The 17,874-nt window shown below is 26.1% G+C and overlaps 1 protein-coding gene across 1 annotated transcript in view; it reads left to right on the top strand.

The window, feature by feature from the left end:
- The first annotated feature begins 1,426 nt into the window (after nt 1–1,426).
- Nucleotides 1,427–17,874, top strand: part of LOC129962274 (murinoglobulin-1-like) — a 60,554-nt gene continuing 44,106 nt past the window's right edge. Inside the window, exons 1-8 of the mRNA XM_056076020.1 lie at nt 1,427–1,550; nt 5,502–5,607; nt 9,575–9,747; nt 9,835–10,035; nt 12,016–12,074; nt 13,822–13,894; nt 15,846–15,959; nt 17,179–17,263. Of these exons, the coding sequence (XP_055931995.1) occupies nt 5,528–5,607; nt 9,575–9,747; nt 9,835–10,035; nt 12,016–12,074; nt 13,822–13,894; nt 15,846–15,959; nt 17,179–17,263 (785 nt within the window). The 5' untranslated portion in view covers nt 1,427–1,550; nt 5,502–5,527. The remainder of the gene's footprint in view (nt 1,551–5,501; nt 5,608–9,574; nt 9,748–9,834; nt 10,036–12,015; nt 12,075–13,821; nt 13,895–15,845; nt 15,960–17,178; nt 17,264–17,874) is intronic.

The following is a 17,874-nucleotide window of genomic DNA, read 5'->3' as shown; positions in this document are numbered from 1 at the left end:
CTAGTGTACTTTCTTTAGCTCCACAAACCGAAATTATTAAGTTATCTGGAAAGATATTGTCTTGAATATTTCCAAATTCTTATGTGGAAATCGATTCTGATGAAGAGCAAACCGAAGAAACTACATCAGAGTAATGCTTTTTTAAAAGAAGTCATAGAAAAATCAATTCATAAGTTTCTTGAAGACCCCGAAGAAAAACTTACAAATCCAATAACACTGTAAGCTAAATTTTCCTTATTTGTGGCAACGGATAAAAGAAAATACTTAGATTTGTTATTTGATGCCCTGAAAACTATAAAACCAAGTTCAATAACTAGTGAAAGAGTATTTTCAATTGCAGGCAATATTATGTCCAAAATAAGAACAAGACTTAGCCACCGTTCAGTGAATATTTTATGTTTTTTTTAAATCCTATTTTCTTAGGAGAAATTAAAATTAGTAAAAATAATATAAATATTATTTGAAATTTTGTTTGAGTTTTCGTTATTTTATGCAAGTAATATGTATATGTAATCCTTAATTTTTTTATATTTTGATTTTGATATTGATTTCGTTTGTTATTTTATATAAATAAAATAAAATATATTTCCCTTTCATTTTTTTTGACAAAAATTCGGAAACCGGCTAAAACCGGTTTCTTTGAAATATTGAATTTGAAAACCGGTTTTTCAAAAAGTCGGTTTTTGTATAATCCCTAGCTAAAATGAAAAACCTTTCTGTAACATAGACCGTTTAGAAGGAATTTCACAATTTTTTTTTTTACTAGATGGAAAAAAGTCATTCAAAAAATGAATTTGCAAATAAAATGGAAAAAAAATTAATTTCATGTTAATATTTCAAATAATTCACCGTGAAAATAATTGTCAGCAATAACTATTATTAGATCGTTAAACAGGACTTTGCCACAGATAATCCAATGTTAGCCATGAAGTGGCATAAAATCAAAAGATGATTTTTCTCTCTTCCCATTAAAAAGTTATATAAAATGTGTATTTTTTTATTTTTTCGAGATAATTTCATTTAAAAAATCAGGAGTTTTAATTATTTATGCAAATTCTATTATTTTATGTACAAAAATAAGATCTCTTTGTCATCATCTCTTTCGTTCATCTCTTTGTCGAAAGCTGATGTCATAAAAACAGATTAATTTAACATGTTTGATAAATTACGTCATATGCCGTAAAAATATCTTGTTTCTAAATAAATTTAAAGCTGAAGAATTATTACATTATCCATTATTTCTTCTATAGTCTTAACTTGAAGAATTGTCTGGCAATAATCGTAAAAGAGTCTCTCGCACATTGGCTGGTTAAATGATTCCACAATAAAAATTCCCTTGCAAGATGTCAAACAATAAACATAAAATACTTTTTTCATAAGACGTTGTTTAAATGATACTATATAAAAAAAATAGTATAGATAAATAGATATATAAAGGCTGCTTACTTCGATCAAGACTCTCTTTCGAAAGAGAATGATCACTACAAAGTGAGCAGGAAAAATTCACAAGGTCTATTTGTCAAAGTAATATATATTGACTATTCAAAAGAGTAAGTACCTTTTATAAATTTTATATTGCCAATGAATGTTTATCTGCCTTTATATCATTCTCCTTATAAAAATTTACTTAAATGTTAAACTGCTAGTCATTTCTAATGTATTTTTGATGCACATGTATGGATATATAAAATTCAAGCATTTTTCATTGGATTATTTTTTTTTTAATTTTGGAAAGGCGGCTTCAGCGAGATTGTGCCTTATGATTTCGGTGATATCTCTAAAATGTCAAAATAGAAATGCCATGTGACGGCTTATCATATTTTCGGTAATAAAGCGGAACGAATTTCTCCGAGAATCATGGACAAAGGTGTGCTTCAAAGATAAAACTGTCCCATCTCTCTTTTGTCCCTTTTTACGTGTCAATGCGTATACATACGGCTTGAAAAAAAATCTTTAATATCATTCTGAAATTCAAGGTTGAGCATAAATTTTTGGACTGGTAATGTAATATTGTATTTAATCTTTGAACTGTATTATTTATTAAAGGCATGTTTCATTAATGTCATAGAATAAAATCTGAAAATGCTTTTTTTTTTCAATCAGTAAAATAGAGCTGCTTTTGAAGTACAAAGGAAAATTCATTTCAAAGCTTTGTTTATAATAATGCTATAAAAACTTTCGATGAAATAGATTCAATCTTTCACTTGAAAGTTAATATCAAATCTCCATTCATAATGCACTTTTGAATATCCATATAGTCCGAATTCATTCATTACATCTTCGATTTTGATTGGTGCAATGACAGCATGGTCTTGATTTTATTTACACAGCTATTAGACACTTTCAAATCGGCTCAATTTGCAATTCATTTTGAAATAAAGAAAAAGAAATAGTGCTACAACTTGGATCAAATGAGGCTAAATTATTGAAAGAAAATGTGAATAATCTAATACAAAATATTGTATTATTTTCAATAATTAGCGCTAAGCAACTCTTTTTTTTAATCTATTTAATTTAGTTAAAATTTATCTCACGCGCAGATAAAAATAAAAGTAAAGAAAGTTCAACACTGTTGAGTTATATGATCAAATGAATAGCAAAATCGTCTTTTGAGTAGTATACCATCGAAATATGCTTCCCTACGAAATAATGATAGAAATTCTTTCATATTTAACACATCATAGTTTTATTTGATTTTTTCTACTTTCTTATAACACGAAACAAGAGACTAATATGATTTTGTGATTTAAAATTGTTTATTCAGACAAAAATAATTTTAAACAAAACACTTTACTGAATGGAGTTTTTAAGATGAATCATAAATTTTCGTAACGACACTTTTCTATTCCAAGTATAACTTGCAATATCTGTCAGAAAGGAAGGAGTATCCAGGCGCAGCTAAACAAACATACTTACTGTTATGTGTAGTTGACTGCTTTTGACAGAAATCCACATTTATGATGCGTAAGGCATTTCATTAAAGTTCTTTGCTTTCGTTTATCTTCGCTTTAATTTATCATAAAATGTAAGTTATTTTTCTCCAATTCCATATAAAATATTAAATTTTCAATAATTGCGAAATAATAAAATTCTTCCCTTGATGATATTGTTTAATTATATATATATATATATATATATATATATATATATATATATATATATATATATATATAATGTAAACATATTTTAGCAGTTGCGTGTCTGAATAGAAGAAACTTTTGAAATTTTAAAACTTTGATTTATTCATTAAGGGAAACATAATTTATGAACAAGGAATAAGTAGTAAGAAACACGTCAGTCAGCATCGCGACACAAGAGCGGAAGAAACCAAAAAAATTGTTTCAGTGATTTTACAATAAGAGCGTGAGAAAATGCTGAGATCAGCAGTTTTACATACCGCCTGTAGTATTCATTGAATAAAAAGTGCTAATATGGATGAAATTAAGGTATAAATTAGGAAATTAATTAGAAAATTATTAATTATAAGAATTATATAATTAATAATGAATATATGTCTTGTTCCTGGTACGAATCAAATATTTAAAATTACAGATTTTTATGCTGATATTTTCCTACAAATTCTGATTTACTATTTAAGAGCTAAAAATTCGTCGTATTCCGATCGTCTCTTTGGTTGCATGATTCAAATTTTGAGGCAGGGTTCATTTCATATAAGACGTTTTTTTTGTTTCAGCGATTTTCAAAATTATTTACCCTATGTATTTCACATGTCCATTTAAAACCGGCAGAGTAATTTAATAACTCAATGAAAAGTGAATATCTTATCTATTAAGACACTATTATATACCATTAAAAATAATAAAATCCATGAGCAATTATGAAGTCATGATAAGTTATATGTAAGTACACCCATACGATAAGAACATGCAAGTACGCACGTATGCAAGTATGCAGGGAGTTTCAATACTTGAAACCAGCGGAAGTGGTTTCCCCAAATATTTCGCTCATATTCTCTAAGAAAGGGGATATACCATTCTCTATACATAGAATTGTGAACATTGGATAGATCCTGAATGTCTTACATACAATGGTGTACAATACATACGAAAGATAGACTTTTTGAAGAATACTTCTTTAAAAATAATTGAACTATGTTTATTAATGTAGGGTACAGAAGATTTCTAAAGCTCGGTATTATAAACGGATATTGAAGACAAGTAAAAACGGCAGAAAACAATCGTGCAAATAGGTTTATATAAGTACAATCTCTAAAATGGCTAAACCACGTCATTTGATACAGTGAACCCGGATACTTAAGGGTATTGTTCAGGATCATAATGATTGCTTTTTTCTTTCCATTACTCAGATTATACAAGATGAGAGATTTTTTTTTTTCTTCCCTCCTATAGAATGACGCTGCATTTACAAAATATTTGAATAGAATAGAAATTTGTTGCAGACAGATCGGATGCCGAATTTGAACAAATAAAAACAACGTAGAATATTATTTAATTTAATACATTTTTTGTAGTAATTGTTTACATGTAAACGAACGCAGTGATGGAAAAATGCGTCATTTTTATTCAGTATAAATTATGTAGCACATTTTTTCCAACTGTTGTTTTAGTAGTGTTTATATACACACTAACCTTGTATTAATACTTTGATATCCATAAAGGGAATTATTTTTTTTAAAGCAATTTTCAAATCGTGTCCTGTAACAACTAACTTTTCGATGTAAAAAGGATTCAACATTTTATCAACAGATGGCAGCACGAGCTATGTTATGAAATTCAGTCTCAATAAATCCTTAATGATATATCTCCATATATATACTTTTATGCTTTTTGTATTTCCATTTTGAATATTATATTTTCATTTGATCATGCTTCCACAATTATATTATATCACTTACAGTATGTTTCCTTCAGTATGTCAGAATTTTTTTTGTTTGTTTATTTATACGCTTGTATTTGTGTATTTTCTTGCCCCCCCCCCCATTTTTTCTTTGCATTTGTGGCTATTTACTTTATATTTGAAATTTGTTCCATTATAAGTTGTGTTCTGACTTCTGTTTGTAAGCCTTGTGGTATACTTGCTGGCACACAAGGAGTTTATAGATAGAGAATCAAAAAAAGTCCTTAATATTGCTAAAAGTGTTTATTTGTTTCCGAGATTGAACATTTTACTTGAGCATATCTTCTATTTCAATAACTTGTCATGGTAGGGGTAGCTTGCATACAAGAATCCGGGGGGGGGGAATTACTTACAAATTTGATTAATTTATTGAATGTTTATGATGTAATTAAAAAATGTAATCATGTTTACAACACTACTGATTATATGAAATGCAAAACTGATTCGATTTTTCTGTTTGGATAACCCCATTTTATTACATTTTCTTATGTATGTTTTATAAAAAGAGTAAAGTAAAATTTATGCAATTTTTTATAAATAACTTTTAACGGAAGAATGAAAGTTTTTTTTAATGAAAAATGCAAGTCACATAAATTTTAATTGAAATTTTTTCGGTATTTTAGGTTTCAGTACAAAGAGCAAATGCAGAATGGATTTAAAAAATTTGCTTATCTTGTCAATACTTTCAATTATCCTACTTGAAGTCTGCTCAGCTGACAAAGTAGAAAAGTAAGTTCAATTAATATTATTGTATCGCTCTCAGATGTTTTTTACGTGTTGTATTACATTTTTTAAAAAATTCTTTTTAGTATCCAAAAATGTTGTGATTAGCAACATAAACATTTTATATTTATAGAGTCAGAATTTAAGAAATAATATAAAATGCCATTTTTTTATTTGTATTATCTTTTTCAAACATTTAAATATATTTCTTGAATAATTATACAAAATGAGCTTCGGTTTATTGCGTCGTGCCATCCCAATAAAAATAAATGTATACAATTTATCAAATAAACTATCATTCATAGATTATATATATATATATATGGTATTTATTATACATGTATTTGAAAACCCTCCATACTTATATAAGCAAACTTCAACATTTATTTGTTAACAGTATTACAGTTTCCATTTACCACGAGTCTTACAAATTCTACTAATACTAAATTATAAAATAAAATACTCAGAAATAACAATTTATAATATCAGAAATCAATAAAGTAATCTTATAAAACATAATTCGTTGGATCAATGATCGAGAACATTTTTAATGTATATATATATATATATATATATATATAATATAATATAATATAATATATATATATATATATATATATATACAAAAGTATTAGACTATCTCATTCTGAAGCTTTGCATTTTAACATTTTTCAAATTTTGATTTAAAAAAAATTGCATTTTTACTTAATACAAATAAATTACAAAAATTTCAATTTTCATTTAATTTTAATTAAAATATTTCAAAATAAATGTCCTTAATTATATTCGTCATCAGTCTTTAGTCCCATTTATAAAAATTTAAGCAATTGATTTGAATAATAAAAGAAATCATGAAATCATAAGTTTATCATCAATTCAAATGCCAACTGTATGCTCAAGAGAAACATTTTACATTACAATATTTTTACATTCATTATATTTCATTAAAAAAAATTAATTTATAAGTTTTAAACTTGGAATAAAATTTCTGCGACGGAATATTTAAAAAATATTTTATGCTTTAAATGTCTGGAATATATTTTCTATAGCTTCATTTCCATTTCCCACACTGATTTATAATAATAATAAAAACAACATGATTGTTAAATGCAAGAAATAAAAGCTAAATTAGGAGGCAGTATCTTGAGAAATTTTCTTCGTCTAAGGCTTCGGAAAAGTTTATTATTTTCATTTCTATGAAGATTGAAAGGAAAATTGTGTCAAATTGGTTATGTATTAAATATTATGAAACGAATTAATCAATATATATATATATATATATATAAGTAACCAATCTAAAGTAAGAAAAAGTTTGAAAACGAAACTAAAATGAAAACGAAACAAAACAGTTTCGAAATCGCAACTAAAATTTATTACCTATTTAAACTAAAACCAAAAAGGAACTTCATAGTATTTAGAGAGCGCAATTGCAGCTACTTCTAAAACACAGATGAATTGATACAAAAGTATTAGAATCAAGTTAATAGGAAAAACAAAAACCAAATAAAAATTAAACCAAAAAAATTATTAAAAAATATTAAAAAAGAATCCGGCCTGAAGACTTTTTCAAGGGTCACCCTCAGGCAGGGATTCAAATAAAGGGATTTTTTTCTGTGAGGACATACAGACATTAAGTCTAATAATGATTCCTCGTGACCCGAAAATCCCCCGAAATTATGCTCAAGAGATATACCATTTTAACAGATATAAAGAAATAAATTGCTTTATTATTTCTAGTAACAAAGAAGTATTGGATTTTCTTAAAGATAACAACATTAATAAACTTAATACTTTTGATTTCGAAAATTTATACACTAATCTACCTCATGAAAAATTAATAAAGGTCTGCACTTTTATTTATGACGAATATTTAAATGAAAATATCATTCCTAAAAATAACTGGCTTGAGTTATGTAATTTTAATATTACTGAAAATTACGTGTTTAATGGTATTAATTTTTATAAACAAGTCAAGGGCATTCCAATGGGGACAGCTTTCTCAAGTGCTTTAGCTAATATTTTCCTGCATTACTATGAGAAAAAAATAATTAAATATAATTTAATAAACGGGTGGAGATATATTGATGACCTACTTTTGATTAACTTCGACAATACTAATATTATTACTAATTGCTATCCAAAAGATTTAATTCTAAAAGATACAAATATAAATCAACTTGAGGCTACCTTTCTAGATTTAAAAATCGAAATTGCTAATGATAAAACAATAGTTGGTATATACGATAAAAGGGATGATTTCAACTTTAAAATAACAAAACTATGTAACTACCATTCCAATCTAAACTCTAAAATTTTCAAAAATCTTATTTTCTCACAAGTTAACAGGATCAAAAGGGTTTGCAATAATAAAAATTCTTATATTGAAGCATCAAATATCCTCCTTAAAAATTTAATTAAAAATGATTTTCCTAGAAATTACTGTAATGTCAATTTTTTAATTAAACAAGGTATGGTTTGGGATTAATCTTTTGGCTTAAATAAAAATAGAAATTTACTTGCATATTGGATCACTCAATAGATGGCGCTGGGTGCCTACCTCTGTTTACATAATTTACCGTTAACTTTCAAAAACAGGAAATCACAATCGATTGTTTAAAGTTTCGTTCACTGTTGGATGGTATGTCTTGGCCTTTTCGTTTTTAATTTTAATTTTAATTTTAATGCTGTTTTTGTTTTTATTGTTATTGTTTTTATTGTATTTTTACTTTGTGGTTTTTTTCTAATTTGTTATTTTGTATTTCCTTTCTGTTAAAATGGTATATCTCTTGAGCATGATTTCGGGGGATTTTCGGGTCACGAGGAATCATTATTAGACTTAATGTCTGTATGTCCTCACAGAAAAAAATCCCTTTATTTGAATTCCTGCCTGAGGGTGACCCTTGAAAAAGTCTTCAGGCCGGATTCTTTTTTAATATTTTTTAATAATTTTTTTGGTTTAATTTTTATTTGGTTTTTGTTTTTCTTATTAACTTGATTCTAATACTTTTGTATCAATTCATCTGTGTTTTAGAAGTAGCTGCAATTGCGCTCTCTAAATACTATGAAGTTCCTTTTTGGTTTTAGTTTAAATAGGTAATAAATTTTAGTTGCGATTTCGAAACTGTTTTGTTTCGTTTTCATTTTAGTTTCGTTTTCAAACTTTTTCTTACTTTAGATTGGTTACTTATATATATATATATATATATTGATTAATTCGTTTCATAATATTTAATACATAACCAATTTGACACAATTTTCCTTTCAATCTTCATAGAAATGAAAATAATAAGCTTTTCCGAAGCCTTAGACGAAGAAAATTTCTCAAGATACTGCCTCCTAATTTAGCTTTTATTTCTTGCATTTAACAATCATGTTGTTTTTATTATTATTATAAATCAGTGTGGGAAATGGAAATGAAGCTATAGAAAATATATTCCAGACATTTAAAGCATAAAATATTTTTTAAATATTCCGTCGCAGAAATTTTATTCCAAGTTTAAAACTTATAAATTAATTTTTTTTAATGAAATATAATGAATGTAAAAATATTGTAATGTAAAATGTTTCTCTTGAGCATACAGTTGGCATTTGAATTGATGATAAACTTATGATTTCATGATTTCTTTTATTATTCAAATCAATTGCTTAAATTTTTATAAATGGGACTAAAGACTGATGACGAATATAATTAAGGACATTTATTTTGAAATATTTTAATTAAAATTAAATGAAAATTGAAATTTTTGTAATTTATTTGTATTAAGTAAAAATGCAATTTTTTTTAAATCAAAATTTGAAAAATGTTAAAATGCAAAGCTTCAGAATGAGATAGTCTCACGGTTGCATCCATGATATATCATCGTCCGATATTTACATTAGTATAAACTCAAACTTTTTCTCTCAGTTAAGTATTATTATTAATATCAAGATTAAGTTTATGATTGTCACAATATCATTTTATATATTATTTCAGTGGTTACATCTTCACTTCGCCAAGATCCTTAAAAAGAGGCCAGAATAATCAATTGCAACTGTTACGTTTTGGCTGCCTTGACAGTAGTGATTTGAATGTTCAATTGTACTATAAGAAAAACTACGATTCTAATGAAACCCTTGCGCAACAGCAGGCGTACAATATACCTAAAGGTAAAAATTTTTTAACTATTGTATTTTTAATTTCCATAATTTTCTTAAATTTATTGTACTTATTTTATGTTGTTTGTATACTTACAGGTAACAAAGATGCGCTTCTAAACTTTTTAGTTCCACCGATTGACGACTCTAATTATATATACAGTGGAAGATTGCAAATTAATGGAACAATGTGTGGCAAGTCAATCAGCGGCAGTGATGAAGTTCATTTTTCTAATAATGTAAATGAAAACATTTATATAATTCAAACTGATAAACCTCTGTATAAACCTGGGCAAACCGGTAAGATTTTTTTTTCTAATATTTCACTAAGTAATTCTTGAATTTCCGAAACATCACAATTTATTATATATTTTTTATGTTCTATTTTATGTTTTATAAGTTTTTAAATGGAGATTTCGTAGCCATTTTCTTAAACGAATATCCGTTGAATGCTTCAATTTAAAAAAATGATGAAATGATTTACTATGTTATGGAATATATCTAAATTTTTATTTTAAATGACACTGAAATTTTACTTATGAATTAGGCTATATTATATACCTGTCAAAAATTGATAATAAGAATATCGTTGTTCTTTTAAAATTAAATAAACTTAAACGTGGCTTATTTTTATGAGCATATTTCACATATATTTCTCATATATTTATTCAGAAAGAACAGAGTAAATATACTAAAGCCATAAAATAAGGTCAACATTATTTTTCAGGAAAAAATTCTGTGAAGCACTTTTATTTTATTGATGACATAAATATAAAATACGAAGAACCCTAAAGCAAAAGTATGATGATAAATTTTTTTAAATGTACAGGAGATTCAATATGCAAACAAAAAAATTATACTGATTTTTGATTTTCAGAAAGATAAGTAAAATGTTCATAAAAGTCTAATTAGAGGTGTGTTTATTTTACGGAAATTTAATAAAACATTTTTCTGTCTATTAATGTAATGCATACATATCATTAGTTACACAAATTCTTGAACAATTGCGCTGAAGAATTTGAGGTAAATTCTACCGTTGTTTTGAAGGACCACAATGAGATCTTCTCTGCTTAGACCTACGCGTATCCCAAGTGCATCCCATACATGTTCTATGTGATTAGGGTTGAGTAAGTGTGCAGAACATATCATTCAAAATAACATTTCACTTTTAGTAAAATCGTGAATTCATTATGACAGTGACCTTACCATCCGTGAAGATAAAGTGATTTCGAATACTACAACAAAAATTGTGTACATGATATTTCTAATATCCTGTCAATAAGTATGTATATCTGTACTGATTCTTACAGAAACATATTTACAGCATGCCCGTTTGATCTTATACCTGTGAGCATTATTACTGCTACTTTTGAAATAATCAAATTCCATGATACTAGTAGAAGAATTGGCAGATTATTCACCCCATATGTAAATGGTGTTTTTTTAATCAGATGATAAACAAAATCGGTTTTTATATGTGAATAGCACATTCTTCACTATTATTCAGTCCTATGGAAGTGCTAATAATGTCAAACATAAATCCTCGCTTTTTGGAAATATTTAATGAAACACATCTAACCGGTTCATTGGCAAACATAAAAATACAAATAATTTTTTTAGCCATCGTATGAATTGACATTCAAACTTTCGTGGTTGTTTGTGCACTTTCAATCAATTTGACAACAATTATACAGTAATTTATTCTGGGTGAAATCTCTATATATTGTTTTTTATTTACAAACACTTTAGATGCTGGGCCAAAATGTATCATCCAATAACTTCCATTTACATAAAATCTTTTTTTAAGAGTAATGATTTTGGAAATTCACAATTAAAAAACATCTGTAACTGAACAAATTTCCCTCATTATTTAATGACTATATTTCCTCGAGTAAAAATATCTATTACATATCTATTACATGTATTCTATATACGTCAAGGAAAGAAGTATACATCATGCATATGATGTATATATTATATCTTTTATATATACATTCACCTATTTTCACTTGTTTTATTTAGATAACCGTCAATATCTCAATTTAACAATGGATACAAGCGTTATAACTTGTTACCCATTCCAACAACAGTGTCCAATTTTATGGCAATTATGTCATTTTTTTGGCAACTCACAATTTTGATTTGAATACCTAAACAATTAGCATACAAACTGAGCTGTAGAGAAAATTAAAATATTAGGCTATTTTATTTTATAAAATTTACACATGATTATATTTCCAATAACAAAACATTAATTTGCATTATCTTTTGGCTTTTCAGTTATGTTCAGAGTATTGAAGTTAGATAAAAATTTAAGACCATCCGACAAAAGGAATGATGTAAGTATTAAAAGATATCAGTAATAATTTATTCGATAAAAAAGATAAATGTGATATGAGAATATTTTGAAAGACAAAATGTCAGATTCACTGCTTACAAATGTTAATTTAATTTAATTTAGAAGCAAATATATTTTTATAATATTTGTAGAAGTTCGAAGTTGGAAACTCGTCCTTTCTCTACGTTTAATTAATTCGCTTTTTTCTAGTAAATAGTGTTTAATTTACAAAAAAATGCTAAGCTTCCCTTTAAAATTAAAAGCTTTGATGTCTTTATATTAATCTTGAACTTCTTTTAAATGTTGTTTGTCACTATTCCACCATTTTGGAATCTTCTTAAATTTATATATTTTTAAATTTAAATATTTTAAAGATTTCATTGTAATTACATATTGTATAATGTATTGTAATGTAAATTTAGATGCTGTGTGAATGTTTGTTGTTAATCCTTCAGAAATTAAACCCATTTTAACATTAATATATTTCCAGAATTATCTTACGCTTTGTAATTGCTTAAGAAAATTTGAACTACTCTTCTCCGGTTATGTTTTATATGAATTGTATTTTTAAAATATGAAATGCTTGTGGTATTCATGTTGTATTATTTAGATAGTATTTTTTAAGTTTATGAATATTTACTTGGAGCAGAGAAAATCACACCTCAACCATTTTATTCCTCTAATTGATTAAAGCACAAAAATCAAAAATCAATTACAGTTTTTAAATGTTAATTTATTCCCTTATTCACTTTTGAAAGATGAAAGAGACTATTTAAGATTAAAATATTAAATATCCATTTCTAAATGAAGCTTTTCTGACAAATCTAGATTTTTTTAGCTATAATCCTATAATCTTACATGATTATTTTTTAATACTTTATTTTAATTTGGAAAGTTTGATTTTGTGTATATTTTAATTCAACTCGTAAATTATTTCTACCATTCTTGCGTTACCAAACGCTGAATTTTCTCTCTTGATAAAAATAAATTATAATTTTAATTAATGTTAATATTAAATAACAAGTTATTATTTAATTCAGTGCTTCGATCTTTTTCACTAGATAATTCTTAAAATAATTTCTGATAACGAGTTATTTTCTTAAGCATAATATCTTATACTTATGTCATATACTTACGTATAAAATAATGCATTCACTTTACTCTCGTAAAAAGTTGAGGAAACATTTTAAGATGCATGAAATCCAAATATAAGATTTAAATCAATTTTTATCATATTGATAATAAAACATTGGCACGAATGTGCTAAAACTTCAATCTTTTTTATACTACTATTTTCATGTACTTTTTTTCCCTTTTTGTTTAAGAAATATCGGATAGGAATGATATCATCTGACATCGCAGTCCCAAGAGAAACTTAATTAGAAATATGATTTAGCTGAACCTCATATAGAACTCTGTTATATCGCCACATGTTACTTTTACTGAAAGATTATTTATTTTATGCACATTACATTGACTCAGTTTTGTACATAATATCTAGTATTTAACGTTATTTTGTCAAACACTGTTTAATGTTAAGTGTATATGAAATAAAAAGAGTAGCATTTTCATCAAAGGGCGGCTGTTTATCCTCCCATAATCCGTATACAAACCGTTGCAACTTATTTTTTGAAAACCTCAATAAGTCATTTTATATAACGAAATATTTTCATAGAAGAAAGAAATAAAGAAAGATTTCATTTGAAGAAAAATTTAGAGAAATATTTTCATTGCTATTATTATTTCAGACTGCTGATGTTTTTGTCGAAGATCCAAAAGGAACAAGACTGTTTCAGTTTAAAAGAGTACATCTTGGGAAAGGTAATTTAAACTTAATAAACCTTTTTCTCCTTTTATAGTTTTCCCCCTTCAGTATTAATCCATCTTAGATTCGTTCCTCGGGTATTCGATTAAATATGTTATATTTCTAATTCTAAATCAAATATATAAATAAAAAATCGAAAATTTGGATGAAAATTTAATTTTCTAATTAAATTGATATCTTCATCACAAATAATTTTATACCACTGCGACTTTAATAACGCGATCTAGAAATAAATACCCTTGTTGATATTAATGCTATTCAAAAATCCAAATGCACACTTGTTAGCATATAACACTTATAGAATGTAATAACTAAACAGAAATTGATTAGGCCCTAAACATCTAAAATCTATTTAAGCTGATGAAATTAAAATTGATAGAAATTTATTTTAAATTATCAGAATTAAATCGCAAAACAAATAATAATAATAATGGCTTCAGAATTATCCATCAGATTGAAAGCGACTCTTTAATTTCCAATTAAAAAAATATACTATTATATATTTGAAAAGCTTTACCAATACTCATTTACTATTAAGATTTAATAGGTTACCCTTGAAACTATTTTTAAATCAGAATTCCATGAAAGGCACACTCAGTCTTATAAATTTGGAAATGTTAAGCCATTTTTTTTTAAAGTGATGTGATCTTTCAAAGTTCTGATCTGTTCAGCTTTCACCACCAAAAGTTAAATGGATTAAGATCGTATATTGTAAAAGAGTTAATATCCTCATATAAGTTTATTAATTTATTTAATTTTCAATGAAATACAGATGTAAAACCATCTATTGAGTCATTGTTAAAGTGAGAAGATCACCTATTACAATTTAGTGCTGTATTCTTTAAATTCTGATACTTCTAGAATTATAGATTTGCTGTAATATTATATTATTAATTATATCTCATTTTTCCAATTTGCTCACTCTTAACAACTTCAAAACTAAGTATTTTTGTTCCTACAAGTTTTCGATTCTTTTGTCAACCTTTCTGTTTGACACCTTATTTCAAAAGCATGTAAAATTTAAATTAAAAATATAATAATTAAATTGAATTCTTATATTTATATTTGTAATGCACTGTAATAAAAATTAAAGTTAATCAATTTATTTATTTATTGCTAGCAATGTGCAAATATTTCAAAATTTCATTTCTACATACATTTAAAGCATAGTCACTGCCATTAGGCAATATTTTTTTAAAAGCGGATAAGATTTCTTTAATGAAACTCAAATAATTATTTCCCAAGAAATACATTTTCATTCACAGGACTTCTTACTTCAATGATGAGAAAACATTTCTTTCTCTCTCTCTCTCACACGCACACACATTAATATAATCATATACTGCTTACTCTGACATATAATCCATATATAGATTATCTTTGTAATACTAATAATCCCCATATGATTTGCACTTATACGAAAAAACAATATTTATATATTATTCTAATCAAAGTTGAATTTCCTAATACATCGATAGATATTATTAGTTAGTAAATGCAAATATGTATAAAAGCGGGAATTGGATTATATGAAAGTAAACAGAGGAAAGTGTATAAAGAAAGGAATTGGAAATTGAAGAAAAGGCTTTATATATATAAAAAAATTGCATATATTTAAAAAAGTAAAAATATGAAAAATTAAAAATAGCAAGTATTTAAAAAAATATTAATTTAAGTATTTATTAATCAGCTTTAGTATAAAAAGCTTATTTGACATTCCAAATTTTTTACAATTATTATATTATTTTATTTCCGATTTTTTTTTCAAAATTCGGTATTGTATATAAATAGAAAAATAAGGGATCAAATTATTTAGAGTTAGATTACCGAGATACATGAGAAAACGTTCCAAAGTTTCCTTATTAATGAATTGTGCTACTTCTTTTCATGTATCTCGGTAAATTATTGCAGAAAAAGACTTTAAGAATTCCGTCTGTTATTTCTTAGGAATAAATCAAATGGAATTTCCACTTGCTGATGAGCCTGTTCAGGGACCATGGAGGATAACAGTTTCGAATGATAAAGATTCACAGTCGACCTCTTTTGATGTGAAAGAATACAGTAAGATATTATCAAGATCGATCCAATTAATTTTATTTGTTACATAAATTGACAATATACGGAAGATTAGTTTTGAATTGATAGTACAACTATGAACTTATTGCCATTTTTTAAACCTAATGAAGTATATAAATAATTAGAATATATGTCTTTTTTTTTCTTAAGGAGTGAAAGCTTATTTTAACATTCTATTAATAAAATAGAATGTTTTGTTAAATAGAACTATGCTGTAAGCCTGACGCTAATGTAGACTTTATTGGAACATGAATTATTTTAATATTTGTTAAGTAGCATTTAAAATGTGTATCGCTACATAAATATAAACTAATACCGTTTATCACTGAAGAGATTTGCTCATACACGGAATTATAATTAATAAATTTATAAGACGAATTTAAGGCTTTCATTCATACATATTTCGATTTAATAAAAAAGTTGCGGGGAATCTATAAACATATCAAATATTTGATGAAATCTAAACTGAATAATATTATATTCCAAAAACAAATAGGACATATCATCTAATTATTTTTTTTAAAAACTAAGCATTTAAATGGTTAGTGCCTATTTTAAAATATATTTATTGGTTAAGTTTTCTGTTAATTCCTGAAAAAAGATTTATTATCCATTCAGTAGAAAGTATTCTTCTTGATAAATCTCCAAAAGTAGACTTTTTTTAAAATTCTTGCAGTGAACGTATCGGTTTTGCATATCGGGAGAATGGAACAAATTATGTAAATCAATTATATGAGAAAGATGATGTAAGGAGTTTAACTTCATTGTTAGAATGTCTTGATAAGTGTAGTTTGATGCTGTGCTCTCTATATACAACTACTTGTAAGCACCAGCAAGTGTATACATCATAACTATGTAATTTAGTGACATCTAATAAGGTTCATGACTCGTTCTTACAGCATGACTAGAAATCATTCTACTCATCATTCCAGCAAGAGTACAAAAAAATGTATTATTTCAATCATTCCATCAGGAGTGGTAATAAAATGTGACTTTGAATATTTCATATTCTTTTGCGAATTTAATTGTTAATAAATATGAAATACATGAGGCAAAATTGGAACTTTTCAATGAGAAAACAGATATTTAGAAAACGTGGTTTCTAGTAATGTATAATTTGACGCATACTTCATAAATATTTTAGTATTCCATTAGATAAAATGAATATTTCACGAAGTCATAACACTGCTTATTTTCTTTGCAGAACTTCCAAAATTCGAAGTAAAAATTAACTTTCCTTCATTTGTTCTGAAAAATGCTGATACAATTCCTGTATCCGTCTGTGCTGAGTAAGAATTACATTTTTTTATAATATGTAAAATACATCCATAGATTGCATTCCTACATTGAGTTCGCATGTATAATTATTGTATAATTGTTAAATCATATGAATAATGCACATGTTACATCAATTATATATATAGAAGCAATTATTACAACTTCACATAAAAAAATGGAATCTTCTTAAATTGTTAAAGTGGATGTAAATTTGAATTTATTAGAGCATCAAAGGGAAAATTAAGATATATTTTGATAAATAAATTGAATTCATTTCCATAGTATACATTAAAGGCATTTTTGAGTTTTCTTTGTCACAGACAGACAGACGTAATTCTGGAAATGTGTTTTTCGGACTTGTGGAAGTTTAAAATGTGGGGATTTGTCCAAGTCGCGAGTTTCTAATTTTCTGTGAATTGTAATGCTTTCTTTTTGTTAAATTCGCATATGAGAAAATAGAAAAAAATGATTTGGAGATTAAAAAAAAATCTTTGTTCAAGATTACGATATCCGTATGTATAGCTTGGGTAATGCACAAAAATAGAATAATAATTGACTCTAATGCCCAGAAGTGAGCATAATGCTTCCATAAATCAACTAATTCGAAAACACTAAATTTTAC

This window comes from Argiope bruennichi, chromosome 2 (genome assembly GCF_947563725.1).
Source record: "Argiope bruennichi chromosome 2, qqArgBrue1.1, whole genome shotgun sequence".
Lineage (NCBI taxonomy): Eukaryota > Metazoa > Arthropoda > Arachnida > Araneae > Araneidae > Argiope > Argiope bruennichi.
The sequence above is the reverse complement of the archived record's forward strand: the minus strand, read 5'-3'. Positions and strand labels throughout refer to the sequence as shown.